Source organism: Phyllostomus hastatus, unplaced genomic scaffold, assembly GCF_019186645.2.
Source record: "Phyllostomus hastatus isolate PE091 unplaced genomic scaffold, TTU_PhHast_1.1 phas_scaffold_1224, whole genome shotgun sequence".
In the NCBI taxonomy this organism is placed as follows: Eukaryota; Metazoa; Chordata; class Mammalia; order Chiroptera; family Phyllostomidae; genus Phyllostomus; species Phyllostomus hastatus.
This window is the reverse complement of record NW_025334008.1, coordinates 1,182,173-1,198,079: the sequence shown is the minus strand read 5'-3', so window position 1 is coordinate 1,198,079 and position 15,907 is coordinate 1,182,173. Positions and strand designations below refer to the sequence as shown.

The following is a 15,907-nucleotide window of genomic DNA, read 5'->3' as shown; positions in this document are numbered from 1 at the left end:
GCTGCTCCCCAGAGGGCCAGGAGCACAGACCTGCCAGGCCCAGGGCTCCTGGCACTGGCCCTGCTGGGGACTGAGGTTCTCTCAGGCAAAGGGCGAGAACTAGGCTCTGGCCACAGGCGATGCAAGAGGGTGGCCCCGTGGGCTTTTAAAAGACTTTATTGGGGAAACGTACATGGGTAGGAACTGTCCTCAGAGACATCTCAGGATGCTGTCCTCCATCTCACCGGGCAGTTGTGACCTCCAGGGGCCCCTGCTCAGAAGCATCTGACCTGGAGCAAGGGGATGGAGTGGGCCTGAACTGGGGCTCCCAGTAGCCCCTGGACCCCCCTACTTGGCTGCTCAGACCTGCAGTGAGCCTGCAGGGATCGGGGGATGAGGAAAGGGCCTCTCCCTGCCCAACCTGGAGACCCCCGGGAGGCTGGGGACTGCCACGCCTCTCACTCACTCTGGTCTTGACAATGCCAGGTCACGCTACTTCCCTAACCCCCCACACATTCAAGTCCAGCCTACACTCTGCCTGGCTGCTACTCACCAGTCTCGGCGGGGGCCTCGTCTGTGACCCCTGGAGGGACCCGGGCTGGGGTGGCCACTACCCCCCCATCTGCGGGGGGTGGGGGGGGGAGAAACCAGGGGGAAGAGTCAGCAGCGGAAAGGGGAAGAGCGAAGGGAAGGCCGAGGCAAGCAGGGCTCTGGGGGTGCCGCTCCCGCCTTACCCCTCGCTGCTGCTGCTCCTGCTCCAGGTTCCGCTGCAGGACCTGCTGCTGGTTGGCGATGACGCGCCGGATACCGTTGACGAAGTTGCTCTGGTCATGGGGGATGAGGCCGATGAAGATCTTCTTCTCCGAGGAGTACAGCAGCATGAGTACTCGGATCTCGCACGAGGCCTTGTAGGAAAAGTGCACGCAGCCGGCCTGGTGGGCGCAGGCCTGGCGTCATGGGCAGCCCTGGGCATGGAGGCTCCGCCCGCTGCGCCACAAACCACACAGGCCGGCGTCCCTCAGAGCCAGCGCCACCGCCTGTGCAAACCAGGCGCGTCCTCACGGCCCCATTACTACTCCCACGCAGGCACACCGAGACAGAAGCCCCAAGACGACTGTCCGTGGCCCAGCAGGTGCTGTGCAGAAGAGCTCAGGACACTGAGCCACCTGCTGTCAGGAATGCCACCAATGCCAGAGGGGCGAGCACACAGGACGCCCCTGAAACGGAGCCTGGAGCTCAGGCTGCAGGATTGGCCCCGGCTGAGCCTCACAGAGGCCTCAGCGGGAGACACCGGCACAGTGGCTCTCCACCCAAGGCGGAGCCCAGAGTGCTACTGCCACCCCGCAGGCAGGGCGAGCACAACAGGCAGGGACAAGGCCTACTGGCCCCTCCCTCTCTGCAGGGCTGGGCCACTGTCCCCATCACAGGTCAGCCATCAGACGCTGAGAGCCTGCAGGTCCCCAGAGCCAGCCCTGTGTGCACCACTTTGGGGAGGGCTTCAAAGGCTTTAGAAGAGCCTGGGGCACACACCCCTTGCCACACCGGAGCCCACAGTCGGGGGTCTGGTGTGGATGGAAGGGCCGACCCTGGGTTCAACCGGCCCTTGGGCAGCCCTGTGGTTTTGAACACTTGACAATAGAAATAGACAATCAGCCCCTCAAATACACAATGGCACAGCTGAGCTCCCTTCAGTGGATTTAAAAGAAATAGTAGGTGAGACAAGTGTTAATCCTCCGTAACACACTGGGGAAGTGGACAGCGACAGCCACCGTCTGCAAAGAGCCATCGGACAGTCTGCACCCCAGCCCCGGGAAGGCCACCGCCCGCCCAGCACCCTGAGAGCTGGAGGCTGACACACCTCCCTGCAGGCGAGGGGCCTTCAGGAGCCCCGGGTTTTCCCCAGGAAAACCTAGTGACGAGTGTGTCCTGTCCTCTGGGACAGCAGGAGAAATGTGGCAGGGAAGGGCCTGGGAGCTCAGGCAGGGCTTGGACAGGCCAGCGCCAGCCTTCCGGGGCCTAAGCCCCTGCCTATACTTGTTGGCACTGCCTTTGAGTCTCAGTTTCCCTATCTGTAAAGTGGGGCCAGGATGGCACAGGACCCCAGGGAAGCCGTGTGGCCCAGGAGCCAGTGGGTGTGTGGGTGCACAGCAAACGACACCACCGTGGGCTGCCAGCACTCCCCAGCCTGTTCCAGGAACAAGGGCATCCCTGGGTTCACCCCACTTTTGCTTAAACGCCTGGGGGGGTCTGACTGTTTCTATCCCCCAGTGCCTCTCCCTCTGCCCCACCCCGCCCCACTCACAAAGCCGTTGTCCATGATCCGACACAGGCTCTTCAGCGTCTCCAGGTCCTTGGTGAAGTGGAACTGCACCAGGCGGGAGTTCCGGAACAGTGGCACCAGGGTGGTCTGCAGGGATGCCCAGTGGGCGTGAGCCTGGATGGTCCACCGCCAAAGTGCCCTGACCCTCGTCCCTACCCACACGGTACTGGCTCTGGGGCTGAATGCCAGCTTCGCCTCGGGCGGATCCTATGACCCCTTCAAAGCCAGGCCTGCCAGCCGCCAGCCACACAGCCTGTCACATGCTATCCCCCCACCCAGTGGGCTCTCCTGCAGCGGGCTATCCAGAGGTCTCTCCTAGGGACACTCTCTCGCCACCCCAGGGCCCCAGCTATGGAGCCCCTCACTGCCCTCCACTCACCAGCAGCTGCTGTGGAATGAGCTGCATGTACAGCTTCCTCGGCCACTGCTCGGTCCTCCTGCGGGCGCAAAGGGACGAGAGTTGGGGCCAACTCTCACTGAGACTCCTCCCCCACCCCCAGCAGGACACTCACAGGATCTCCCCCTGGTTCACATAGACGTGCGATGGCAGCCATCTCTTGGCCCGACTGTTGGGCTCCGGCCTGGGCTTTTGGGGGGAGGGAGAGGGGAGGCATCAGGAGAGGGTGGAGCCGAGTCAGCAGGGGTTCAGGGCTCCTGAAGCGACCGGGCCCTGCCAGGGCTCACCTCCTGCCACTCCATGACCCCACTCCACGCCAGGAACTTGTTGTTGACGATCTGGACCGGGCCAGAGACACCGCCAGGCCCCACCGCCTGCAGGAGGCCGGGTGGGTGAGCTGGTGCCTCGGCCCCACCCAAGCCTCCCTCCCTACCTCAGGCCATCGGTCCCAAGCCTGCCCACTGCCTGTCCCCACAGATCCACAGACAGCCCCAGCATTCTTCCTGGCTTCCCAGCCTCCACTCCGCCAGGAGCTTCTCTGCCCCAGAGCTCCTCACAGCTGCCCCTGCCCCTCGCCTGCTCACAGGCACCCATGGCTCCCAAGTGCCCCAGAATGAGTTCTGACCCCTCAGCCTGGGGCACAGAGCCCACAGGGTGTGCCTCGCACCACCCTCCTGTGACCAGCGTGCCTCCTGCCCACCCGCTGCCTGGGTCCACACACGTGTCCTTCCTCCTGGAAGCTACCCGCAGTCCCCCCCACCCTGCAAGGCCTCGCTGGCACACCGGCGCCTGGGTCCGGGGCGCACCTGCTTGCGGGTGGTGATGACCTGCCGGATGGCGTTGACGAAGCCGCTCTGGTCGTAGGGGATGAGGCCCATGAAGATCTTCTTCTTGGACGAGTACAGCAGCATGAGCACTCGCACCTCGCAGGGGGAGATGTGGGGGAAGAGCATGCAGCCCGCCTGGGGGAGGCCAAGAGTCGGGGACCTGCGCACACTGCCAAGGGGCCGAGCGCCCTTCCCTCGTCACGCGAGCCTGCCCCCGTCGCCACAGGACAGAAGTCCTCAAAGCTGACCCCGTGGCCCCAAAACAAGGTACACAGTCAAAGCACTGAGAGAGCTAAGGTGCCCCTCAGCACCCCCACCTGTGAAATCTGAGGTCAGGGCTGGGGCCTGATATCCACATGTGGGCGTGAGGACCCCAGGGCTGTCTCCCGGTCACACCCCCTCCGATGTGAGCCCCGCCCTGGGGAGCTGCCTGGTGGCTGCCAACAAGGGCCTGCCTGCCCAGCCCTCTCCTGCCCAGGCACCGAGAGGGGAGAGGCCCCTGGACCTCAGGAGTCCTGGCACCCACAGCACCCCTAAAGGTGGTGGCCTGTTCCGAAGAGGAAGAGGGACTGGAGGGGACCCCAGAGCCGAGTCCACTGGACTTCCTGGGCAGAGGACTTGCTCCCACATCATACCCACCCTTCTCTAGCACCTGCCTCCTCCCACAACCAGACCCCTGGGGGAGGGCGCTGCCAAGACCCAGGCCCAGAGGCAGGGGCTGTAGGGACCAGGTAGAATTTCAAGACTTCCTTTGTCTGAATCCCAGACTGACACTCGGTGTTTGCAGAGCACACACTGTGCACGCAGACCACGTGACATGGACCTCCCACAGCAGCCCCTGGAGTGGCCCCCCTGCCAGCCCCACTCGGCAGCTGAGACAGCTGAGCCCAGCAGAGACCAGTCGCTCCCTCGGTCCCCAGCCATGCCCCTTCACCAGGTCCCTACCACCTGCTGGACCTCAGGAGGCTACTTCGGTCTGGTTCCCCCCCCCGTCACTCATGTCCCTGCGGCAGGTAGATTCCTTCACTCTGCCCCACCAAGGGGGTCCTCTGAGACCTACTTACAGGCAGGCTGGCTCTCCACAGGAGAGGGTGCCCCCAGCCCCCAGGGCAGCTCACTGGGGCCAGCCCTGGCCTGTCCCGGCAGAGCTGCCCCCTGCTGCACTGCCACCAGTGTGCCCAGGGGCCCCGCCCTCCGCCACCCCGTGCCCGTGCCCCCCGGCCCACTCACGAAGCCATTGCCCATGACACGGCAGAGCCCCTTGAGGGAGTCGCAGTCTCTGTTGGTGAAGTGGAACTGCGCCAGCTGGGAGTTGCGGAACAGGGGGCCCAGGGTGGTCTGGGGGTAGCAAGGGGACAGCTGGGTCACCACTGGGGGCAGGGGGCATGAGGCGGGTAAGCTAGGGGTACAGGGCGGGCCTCACCAGCAGCTGCTGTGGGATCAGCTGCATGATCAGCTTCTGTGGCCACTGGTCCGTCTCCCTGTGGGAAGAGAGGGTCAGGGAGGCCCCGGCCCCCCAGCCACCCACCCACCCGCCCCCAGCACTCACAGGTTCTCGCCCTGGTTCACGTAGGCCTGGCAGGGCAGCGTGCGCTTCAGCTTCGCGCTGGAGTCAGAGTAGGGTCGGCGCTTCTGTGGCAGGAGCGAGTGTCTCGTGACACGGCCCAGGTGCCCAGGCCTGCCCCCACCTGCAGGGGCAGGTGGGACCCACGGGGCACCCCCAGCCCCACACCTGACACAGGCTGCTCACCTCCTGCCACTCCAGGACACCGCTCCACGCCAGCAGTTTGTTGCTGAGCCGGTGCTCGCCCACCACCAGGCCCCCGAGGGCCAGCCCAGGCGAGGATGGCCCGATGGGGCCCAGGGCCCCGAAGACCCGAGCACCTTGCTGCAGGAGAGCAGTGGGGAAACTGAGGCTGGGGCAACTACATGGGCAGGCTGTCTCCCACATACCCCAGAGGGGACGTCCCAATGTTCAGACCCAAACTTCCCACTCAGAAACGTCCAAGGCAGAGTCAAGACTCTGCCTTGATGGGGGGCTGACCCCATCTCCCCGCCCCCAGAGCCCGCTTGTCCCCTCAACATTGGCCCATACAAGCTCTGTGAAAGCCACCAGCCCACGTCCCCCTCCACCCTTTGCTGCAGCTGAGCTCTGGGCCTGGAATCCACCCCCCCCCTCGGGAGGCACCGCCCCCTCACCCTCAGGGCCTGATCAAACTCTCCATCTGTCTACTGAAACTCAGCTCAGAAGCCAGCCCTTGGGGTCCAGAGGTGTCCTGGAAGCCCCCACAACGCAAAAGCCAGCCTGGGCCATGTAGGTCTGTCTACCTGGCACACTGGCTTGCCCCGTCCCCTCATACTCGAAGCCCTTCCTCGCTCCTCACAACTGTCAAGAGAAAGTCCAGACTCTCCCTCCAGCTTCTGCCAGCCTCCCCCCTCGCACACCCCGGCTCCAGGCCATGTCAGCCTGACCCTCGAGAGGCAGAGACCAGAAGCACACAGAGTACAGAAGCACCCAGGGAGGTGGGGACCCGTGCAGAGGAGGCAGTGTGACAAACACCTGGAGGGGCCTCGAACACAGCGTCTCAAGAGCGTGTGCAGAACACCAGAATGTTCCAGCGGTACAGCCAAGGAAAGCTACACATTCTCAGAGCAGGCTCTCCCAGCCATCTTTTTATTAAGCCAAAAACATCTCCAGCAGACACGTGAAGGCTTCAGAACAGCCTGGCAGCAGGAACCCCAGGAAAATCTCACTCGTAAGTGCCTCCAGGCAGGGGAAAAAAGTGTCCGTGGCTGTTCCTTTCATCTTATCACTATATCGCACTTCCACATTTCCTGTGAAGCACACAGATGCCCCCTGCCCCAGTATACTGACAGGCAGGAAAAGTTTTATTTTGGAGGCAGACTTTAAAGAGCAAAAAACCCCGAGCAAGAACGCTCTCCATCTGGGCAATTCGTCCTGGGACCTGAGAAACTGCGGGAGATGAGGGAGAAAGCCTGAATGCAGGGTGCGTGGAGGCCCAGCGGGAGAACAAGCGCAGGCACCACAGCCGGGGCACGGAACTCTGGGACCGCAGGAAAGCGCCCAGCTGGAGGGCCCAGGTGAACGCCCCTGAGGACCCAGTCAGTCCGAGTAAGCTCTAGGGACACGTGTCAAAGTCTGCTTATCCTGGAGGGCGGGCTGACCTCGCAGGACTCGAAAGGGGTTTTGGTCTGGACTGTGAAGACCAGTGACGGGTGCCAAAGACGCGGGGTGGGGGGGGACACCTGCAACAGCAGGATGCGTGGGTCAAGTGCAACCCGACAGGAAATGTCCCCTCTGGGCAAGGGTTTGCACAATTGAGTGGTGCCTCCCCTGCCACCTGATTCATTGTTTACTGCATGAGAAAGCCCATCTAGTACTCGGAAGGGCAAAAGCCTTATCGAGGAGGGATGTTTCAGGGTCCAGGAAGTGCTTTAGTTGATGCGAATGCTGATGGAAGAGGGGAGGGCAATGGAGGAAAAGGGAAACTTTGGGGCGATGTTCCGAGTCTGGGTGTGTAAGATCGCAGGAAGCCTGCTCAAGGCTCCGCGCCACGGACAACGTGGGGCAGAGCAGTCGAGAAGCGAGCTTGAGCGCCAGCCTAGGGTAGAACGCACAGCTGGGCAAGCGTGTGCACAGTCCGGCGGTGCAGGAATGGTCGGGACGCTCACCTTCACCGCTCCAAATACGCTTTATTAAGGTTTTGAAAAGTATGTACATGTTTTAAGGCCGGGAAAAGAGTGTGTAGCTTCATGTACTGGCAAAGTTAGATGTTTATGTTTAAGGTCTGGGCTTGTTACTATGTGTGAGGGCATCCCACACCTGGGCGCGCCAGCAAATCCTGGGCGCACACGCTACAGGCGCCGTGCAGAACGCCCCCGGGTGCAACACCTGGGCGCGCGAGGGCACGACGCGGTCCCTTTCGCCACTGTGCCCCCGACCCCTCCTTCATTTCCAGATCTCCTGCCCGCACAGACACAAACTTTCCAATTGGAAAAACGAGCGCGCACGCCGGCCAACGTTCGTAGTCGGCCAGCCAGCCAGCCCCCCACCCCGCGTTTAAATCCGGCCGCCGAGTCAGCAGTAATTTGAGCCCTCGCCACCCCCGTACCCCACCCCCGCCACCCCGGCCCCAGCGCCTAACAAAGGGGAGAGCCCAGCGCGTACCACCGAGGGGTTCCACGGGGGAACCCAGCCCCAGTCCGGACCACCCTTCGTGGCCACCCGGGAGAACCCCAGAGGAGGGGGCGGCGGACAAAGACGAGAGCACGGGGGCGGGGCCGTGGAAGGCTCTGGAAAAATGGCGGGGGGCTCACCATGGGAGGGGCCGAGCGGGCCCGGATCCGCGGAGGCTCTGGGCCCCGAGGGCTGGCCGGCCAGGAGCGCGAGCGGACGGCGCGCACCGTGAAAGGCCGCGGGGGGCGGCCACGACCCCCAAGGGGGCCCCCAGCGCCGGAGCGGTGCGGGGCGCGGCGTGGACGGACCATGGCTGGAACGGGCCGAGCAGACTGGGGAGGGGTAACACTAGCCGCACGAGGGGCTGCGGGCTCCACTAACTGAGGGGCGCGGGCCGGCGGCTCTGGGGGGAGATGGGTTGGGCTGTACCAAGCGCGGGGGACGCGCTGCCGGAGAGGGGTCGCCAAGCCGAACCACTGCGGCGAGCAGGGGAGCGCGGCGCCAACCAAGAGCGTCCGCGAGGGGGCGTGGCCGGGGCGTACCAAATATGGCTGGGGAGCTCGGGGAGCGGAGAGGGTGTGTGGGGCGGGGAGTTCGGCAATTGGAAGTTACTTCGGGTCGCTTGAGCCAGGGCGGGATCAACTGAGAGGACGTACGAGAAACGACTTCGGGGGACCCTGGCGAAGAAAGCCATATCAAAGGGCGAAGAGGTGGGAAAGATGAAGTAGAAGACGATACCAAGTTGACTGCAGGATGGGGGGCGGGATCCAGCAGATTTTACTCAGAGTCCTGGACACGCGGAACCGGGGGACTACCAGAGCTCTCAGGGAAAGAAGGAGGAAGGAATAATGGACCTGGGGGTTGAGGGAATCTACCTAGAGGCTTGGGGATACGGGTCGTACCGCGCACCAGACGAGAACTTAGGGTTTGGAGGCTGCGACGTGGCTAGGTCGGCAGGGGACCACAACTTCCAGCGGCCCCCGCGCGGGCGGGGCCGGGCCAGTGGCCTCTGGGGACGCCTGTAACAGCTGCGTACCAATTGGCCCAGCTCCCTAGACTCCGCCCACCGCCTTCTCTGCCTCCCGCAGCTTCTTGCTCCCGCCTTTCAGGACCATTCATTGATTCCCTCATTTCACTCAATTAAGTGACTGCATAGTCACTTACTAGTAGTTGTGTAAAATTTCGTGCTTAAATTCCCTGTTTCTGTTTCTTTTTTAAGAGCAGGAAAGGAGAAAAAGAGGAAAAGGAACATCAATTTGTGGTTGCCTCTCGCAGCCCCCTTCCCTGACCGACTGTGGACCTGGCCCACATCCCAGTCGTGTGCTCTGACGGGGAATCGAACCAGAAACTTGTTGGTTCACAGGCTTGCGCTCAACGCTCAACCCACTGAGCCATACCAGGCAGGGCTTAAATTCCATGTGTCTTAAATGTGGCCAATAACTAACCCCAAAGCAGTTATTGAGAGTCAAATGAGTCAGTAAAGTATTGGGATTGCTACTTGGCACAGTGACAACTTAAACATTTGCTTTTCTCCTTTCTATCATTCTTAATAGCGCCATTTCCAGTTAAGTGCTGGGCAGTGAGTATGTGATGACGGACCAGGTCCCTCACAGAACCCATGGTCCCTTGGGGAACACCTAGCATCGCAGTTAGTAATAAAGGGGTGACTAGAGCCAATGCCCAGAGTGGTGGGGTGGTGATGTGAGAACTGAGGAAAGTGGCCTATAAGGAGCCTGCAATTCCACATCGACTGGAACAGTGTGCTAAGATGAGGGAACAGCCAGGGCACAAAGCCTGAGAAGGGAAGAAAAACAAGGGAGGCCTATGAGGCTGGAGAGGAGGGAGGATGGAAGACAGCAGTGAAATTGGGAGGGGCCGAGTGCCTCAAGCAGGGTCCCTGTAGCCTTGGGATGGAATTTGGATTTTAGTCTCATTTAGCTGGGGCTTTTGGCAAGGGAGTGGCAGTTTCATTTTTTTAAACAAAGCAGTCACAGAATGCACAGAGTCACACACAACATCTGTACGAATATACAGAAGGAGCTGGAATCCACAGTCACCACCGAGGAGAGAAGGCAGCAGACTGGGGGCGGGGAGGGTAGTGGCGGGGGTGGGGGTGGGCAGTGGAAAGGAGACACAGTGTACTATTTTAAACTACTTGGAATTTGAACCATATGTAAGTGTTGCCTGTTGAAAAATAACTGGCAACATTTCAAACTTTTTCAGGGCCCCCTCTGGCTGCTGTGTTGAAAATAAGATTATAGACAACAAGAGGAAGCAGGAAGGCAGAAAGCAGACAGGGGCAATAATCCAGGCAAGAGGCCTCATGGCTCGGGCCACAGGCAGGGTGGCTGCAGCAGGGGACATGGTCATTTTCACAATGTATTTTCAAGCTAGAGCTCAAAGGACTTACGTAGAGATGAGAGAAAGGGCGGGGGGGTGAGGGATGATGCCAAGGTTCTTGCCTGTTCACAGGTGCCATTTAGTGAGAGGGAGCTGACCAGAGGAGGAACAGGTTGAGGAAGCCGAGAGGCAGAGAGCCCTACTTCCATTCAAGATGTTGATGAAGCAATGTAGCTAGAAGAGTGTGGAGAGAAAACTTCAGAGTCCTCAGCTTTGCAATCAGTGGGAAAGCATGAGATTACGAAGAACGTGGGTGTGGATGGGGACTGGGACACTCCATCCCTTTAAAGGCCAGGCCTTGAGGGGCCACCAGAAAATGAAACAGGGGTGACCAGTAAAAGTCAAGAAGACCTTCGCTGGGTCATATTTCCCATCTTTGTTTGTTCCATCAATTAAGCCGTGTGCCCAAGGACTTCCTGGGGCTGACTGAAGCCCAGCCCTGAGCCCCAGATGTGCCCCAGATCGTGACCAAATAAGACGTCAGTGCTCTCTGGACCCCGACTTCAGGTTAGATATCCACAGGTACCTCCAGAGCCCTGATAACCACCCCTGTCAGGACACCCAACTGCTGGCTGCAGGAAGGAGAAAACCACAGGGACAGAAGCCTCCATACTCCTGGAAACCCTCATTTCCCATCATTTTCTTTGGTCCAAGTCATCAAGATCTCTTGCCAGGAAGACAGTCTCCTAACTCTTGCCACCTTGCTTCTCGTTCCACTCACCGAAAGAATCCAATGGCTCCCCAGTGCCCTTAGATTTAAATACCTCACTGTGGCCTTGAATGCCAAGATCATGCAGCCCCTTCGGCCGTCTGCAGACTGATCACCTTCCTGTTCTCCACCTAGTCAATGCCTTTTCATCCTTCAGATCCCATCAGGACACATACGTGGGTATGAATTCCCAAGACTGTCTAAGCATGGAGAAAGGTGGACCAGGATACGCTCCAGCATGAGCAAAATGAAAACATGTCAGAATGTGTAATGAACACGTAGGCTGAAATTCTATTAGGAACACTACAGTACAGCTCTCTGAGGACATCCTGCTCACCCAGTGTGCCAGTTGGTTCACAGGCCGGAGCTCAATCCAGTGAACCACACCAGCCAGGGCTTTGGTGTGCCAGCTGGAAAGACACCGTTCATGTCCTCTGTGACACCTGCTGTCCAGGCTGGCAGGCTATTATGACGACGTGGTTCTGCTCCCATCTGTTAGGCTGCACACTTGCTCAGAAGTAGCTGTTACCAAACCTGTGTATGCCAGTTATTCCTAAGTTAATAACTTAGTCCTGCCAAACTAATGAAATATTAATGCAAGAGAGTTGCTTATATGCAAAGCAGGTTGCCTGCATTGAAAAAATAAAGGTGAGTTGCTTTAAAAAAAAAAAATGCTGCCACCCTGGCTGGTGTTGGTCAGTGGACTGACTGCCAGTCTGCAAACCAAAGGGTCGCCGGTTCAATCCCCAGTCAGGGCACATGCCCTGTAGGTACGCTCTACAGTAGGAGGTGTACGAGAGGCAACCACACATTGATGTTTCTCTTCCTCTCTTTATCCCTCCTTTACCCTTTCTCTAAAAATAAATTTTAAAATCTTTTTTAAAAATGTTGCTAAATTAGCTGCAAGCAAAGCAACTGTAAATGATTGAACAGAAAAGTTCATAAAAACCTAGGAAGACCCGGTCTTTGGTTTGCTTCCTAAGTGTCTTTAGGTTTTCAGGTATCTTAAAAATAAAACTGGAAATGATAGATGATTCATTGCAATTTGTGGGTACAGTTTATATAAGAATATGTTGCATGATAACTGGGAAAAGGTCTTGATGTTCTTAGTGAAAATAAAAACACTTCCAGTGTGTAGCTAGTCACCAGCACTACCTGCCACATATTTCTAACTCCCCACTTGCTCAGCAACGGGCAGGATTCCACTTCCTGATGCCATTATGGGGGAGTAGGGTCATGTGATTCAACCTAGCCAGTGAGATCTGAGCAACAGTGACACGTGAATTCAATCTGGAGCATTTCCCATGCTACTTGGCAATATTTGAGATCTTTGGGCATGAGTGAGATCTCTATTAAGCAAGAGTGAAAAAACCCTCCTTTGCTACTCCGAGCCACTGCAACGTCGGGGTTGTTATTGGAACATACCTCAGCCTATACTGAGACAGATGAACGTCCTCAAATAATCCTGTTTAGCCAATCAACTACTGGCCTCACCAACTTCACTAAAAGGGCAAACCGGGAGTACATATGGATTGGATGTGTATGTGACACAGACAAGGATGTGATAATACGGACTAAATGGGAATAAGGCAGTCTGTCTTGAGTTTTGTTTTTTGCAATGACAAAATAATGCCTACAAACAAAAATCTGATGCAGGCTCTCCAAGTGCTATATAGCCTTTCTTCCACTTTCTCTTTGTAATTTGGAGTTGTGCATCTCCCATATTAGACGGGAAGCAAGGGCCACGACGAGCTTCCTCACACCTCTATTCCGAGAGCCCGGCACAGGGCTCTCGAGGTCTAACCTACTCCACGCCTCGACAGAGGGCCCGGGATGCATTCACGCCCCAGGAAAGCTCTTGCCCCCGCTCTCCCCGTAGGAGGCTGGGACGACGGACTTCTCCCTGCGGAGGCGCGAGCCTGAGCGTCCTACCTCACCAGCGTCACTTCCGGTCCCAGGCAGCTGCGGGCCCTCGTGCGCTCCTTCCCAGCGGTAGGGACTAAGGCCCCCCAAATGGAGGGGCTGTTTACGGGATGCAAGCACGAGACCTCTCCATAACTGCTGGAGGAGAGCCGGCAGGACACATCAGACTGCCACGTTGCGGGTGGGGCGAAGGAAGACAATCCTTTGTTAAGTCATTGAGATGTATGGATTTGTTAACACAATGATGGGACCCCACACACACTCCCGCCGCTTTAATCTACTCTATCTACTGACCAAAGTGTGCCCACTAGCCTGTAGTTCCAGGCCTTGCCTGCACTGTGCCCTCCACCTGGTGCACCCACCCCCTCTAGCTGGACCTATCAAAGAACGAACTGCTGCCCTGGCTGGTGTGGCTCAGCGGACTGAGTGTCAGCCTGGGAACCAAAGGGTCGCCAGTTTGATCCCCAGTCAGGGCACACGCCTGGGTTGCAGGCCAGCTCCCCAGTAGGGGGTGTACAAGAGGCAACCCCACATTGATGTTTCTCTCCCTCTCTTCTCCTCTGTCTAAAATAAATAAATAAGGAACTATTATGGGGAATACATGGACAAAACCAAGGGGTAAGGGGGAAGCAAGGGAGGGAGGTGGATTTGGAGGGGGTTGGAGGAGAGAGAGGGAGAGGGTGGGGAGAAAATACAGACAACTATAATTGAACAATAAAATAATTTAAATAAATGAAATCTTTAAAAAATGAAAGAATGAATAAGAGAATGGCCTGTATAGTTGAGCGTGTAGTACTTATTAAGCATGAAACTGAGTTCTCATTTAATTCTCCAAGGCCCCTTCAAGGTCTGCTCACCAGAGCTGAGCCTTGCAGACAGGGGAGCTCAGTTCTCAACAGCGAGCTGTCTGGCCACGTCTTCCTTCTAGGAGGGCGGGAACCAAGCCAGCCTTTGCCCTGTTGGAAGCCCAGCCCCTATCAGGCATCCAGTCAATATTTCCCAAACAAATGAACTGCAAATATGACCTCCCGGGCCACCTGGGCCCCTGCTGCTGTTTGCTGTTACTCTGTCAGTTTCCCTGACTACCTCCCAGAGATTGGTTCCACCTCCTCCACCCTACTCAAGGTTCCCAGCGAGGATCGCCTGGTTGCCCGCAACCGCACGCACTAGAATGGGTCAGACTGGTCATGAAGAGTTGAAGTCAACCTGTATCACTTAATTTTAAAAGTTATCATTCTTGGACACTGACTCTGTGAATTGAGTGCTGGCCTTTGAAACAAAGGGTTGCAGGTTCGATTCCCAGTCAGGCCACGTGCTTGGGTTGCGGGCCAGGTCCCCAGTAGGTGACATATGAGAAGCAACCACGCATTTGTATTTCTCTCCTTTTTCTCCCTCCCTTCCCCCTCTCTAAAAATAAATAAATAAAATCTTTTTTAAAAAGAAAAGAAATTGGTAGTTCCCAGAGGGAGCTGGGACTGTGCATTGGGTCGATTTTGGAAACTCTTATTAAAGTGTGAACCATATGAAGGTTTTAAATATGCAAAAAGTAAATTCCCTTTTCAAAGTCAAATAAACAACAATGAAATTGATGTACTCCTCAATCCTGAAAACTCGCTGCTGGGAATGCATCACACAGGAATTCCTGCACAAGGGAGGAGACTTTACATATCTTCTCGGCAGCATCTTTAATGACAGGGACGAACTGCACAGCTGGCCAAATGCCCATGCAGTGTGCAAGCCGTCTCCAAGATGGCCCATAGTCCCCACCTCCTGGCGTCACACCCTTAACCACTCGGCATCCGTGTGGGCCAGATCTGCACAGGATAAGGCCCAAGTGACGGCACTGCCCCTCCGAGACTTGGTCATGAAAAGCCTGGAGCTGCACCTTGGCTGCCCTGTCTGCCCTCCAGAGAAGCCAGCTCACCCAGAGAAGTGAGCTGTCCTTTGTGGGGGCTACCTGTTGAGATCAGGAGGGAGGCCCTGAGGCCCTGAGTCCAGCTGGGAAAGAGGAAATGAACCCCGCCCACAAGCTGGTGAGTGAGCTTGGAAGTGGGCCCTCCTCCGGTGGAGCTTCGACTGTAACCTTGAGAGACCTTGAATCAGAGGCACCCAGCGAAGCTGGGCCTGGCTTCCTGACCCAGAGCAACCAGGAGGTGATACACACCGGTTGTTTTCAGCCACTGAGTGGTGGGGCCTGTTACACAGCGACAGAGAGCTCATCCACTTGGGACGGTCTGTGCAACTGGAGCGTGTCCGTGTGCCCATTTAATGGACAGTGGATGGCAACCGTTGAAAATCGGGACAGCCACACATCAGGAATGGTGTGGGCAGCTGGCCAGGACTCAAGCGAGAAAAAGCAGCAGGATGAGGGATGGCGTATAGACACCGGCCCTGCCGATGCAAATATTTAAGAAACTGACATTCATTCCAGCAAATGTATTTGATGAATTGAAAAAAGAGACAATAAATGTGTCTATAACCACAGGCATGTAAATTCAAACAGCAAACTGATGTACCTGCCCCTGGGGGGAGGGCGGTTTGCTCCGTGTGTGTTTGCAGTGGGGGCAGGGCTGGGGGCAGGTAAGGGATGGGGCAAAGGGGTCCTTCACTTTTTTTTCTATACACTTCAGGGCTTTCTCACCTGTACAAAACTATAAAAGTGTGTGTAACTCTAATACGTTTTTAAAATTAATTTTATTTATTTTTAAAAGATTTTATTTATTTATTTGAGAGGGGGAGGGAGGGAGAAACAGAGAGTAACATCAATGTGTGGTTGCTTCTCATGTGGCCCCCACTGGGGACCTGACCTGCAACCCACGAATGTGCCCTGACTGGGAATCGAACCTGTGATGCTTTGGTTCACAGCCCAAGCTCAACCCACTGAGCTATGCCAACCTGGGCTAAAATTAATTTTAAAAGATGGTGGACTGCCCTGGCTGGTGTGAGTCAGTGGATTGAACGCTGGCCTGTGAACCAAAGGGTCACAGGTTCGATTCCCAGTCAGGGCACGTGCCTGAGTTGCAGGCCGGGTCCCCAGTAGGGACGCTTGAGAAGCAACCATAGATTGTTTTTTTTTTTTTTTTCTTCTCCCTCCCTTCCTCTAAAAATAAATTAAAAAAAATAAAAGATGATGGAAAACCTCTGTTGGCGAGTT

At 57.1% G+C, this 15,907-nt stretch overlaps 1 protein-coding gene across 1 annotated transcript; it reads right to left on the bottom strand.

The window, feature by feature from the left end:
* Nucleotides 1–123: 123 nt before the first annotated feature.
* On the bottom strand, nt 124–8,244 carry PTOV1 (PTOV1 extended AT-hook containing adaptor protein). Its single transcript, XM_045856352.1, has 13 exons — nt 7,862–8,244; nt 5,274–5,411; nt 5,073–5,155; nt 4,947–5,004; nt 4,754–4,861; nt 3,503–3,658; nt 2,984–3,070; nt 2,812–2,885; nt 2,679–2,736; nt 2,282–2,386; nt 714–911; nt 533–601; nt 124–269 (listed from the first exon to the last, which is right to left on the bottom strand). Exons 1-12 carry the CDS (start codon nt 8,030–8,032, stop codon nt 590–592), a joined length of 1,248 nt encoding a protein of 415 aa, XP_045712308.1. The 5' UTR covers nt 8,033–8,244; the 3' UTR covers nt 124–269; nt 533–589.
* Between the last annotated feature and the right edge of the window lie 7,663 nt (nt 8,245–15,907).

Coding starts and splice junctions, on each gene's coding strand:
- PTOV1 (XM_045856352.1), bottom strand. CDS start 8,032: ATGGTCCGTCCACGCCGCGCCCCGCACCGCTCCGGCGCTGGGGGCCCC. Junction 5,005..5,072: donor GTGAACCAGGGCGAGAACCT/GTGAGTGCTGGG, acceptor CTCTTCCCACAG/GGAGACGGACCAGTGGCCAC. Junction 3,071..3,502: donor TCATCACCACCCGCAAGCAG/GTGCGCCCCGGA, acceptor GGCCTCCTGCAG/GCGGTGGGGCCTGGCGGTGT.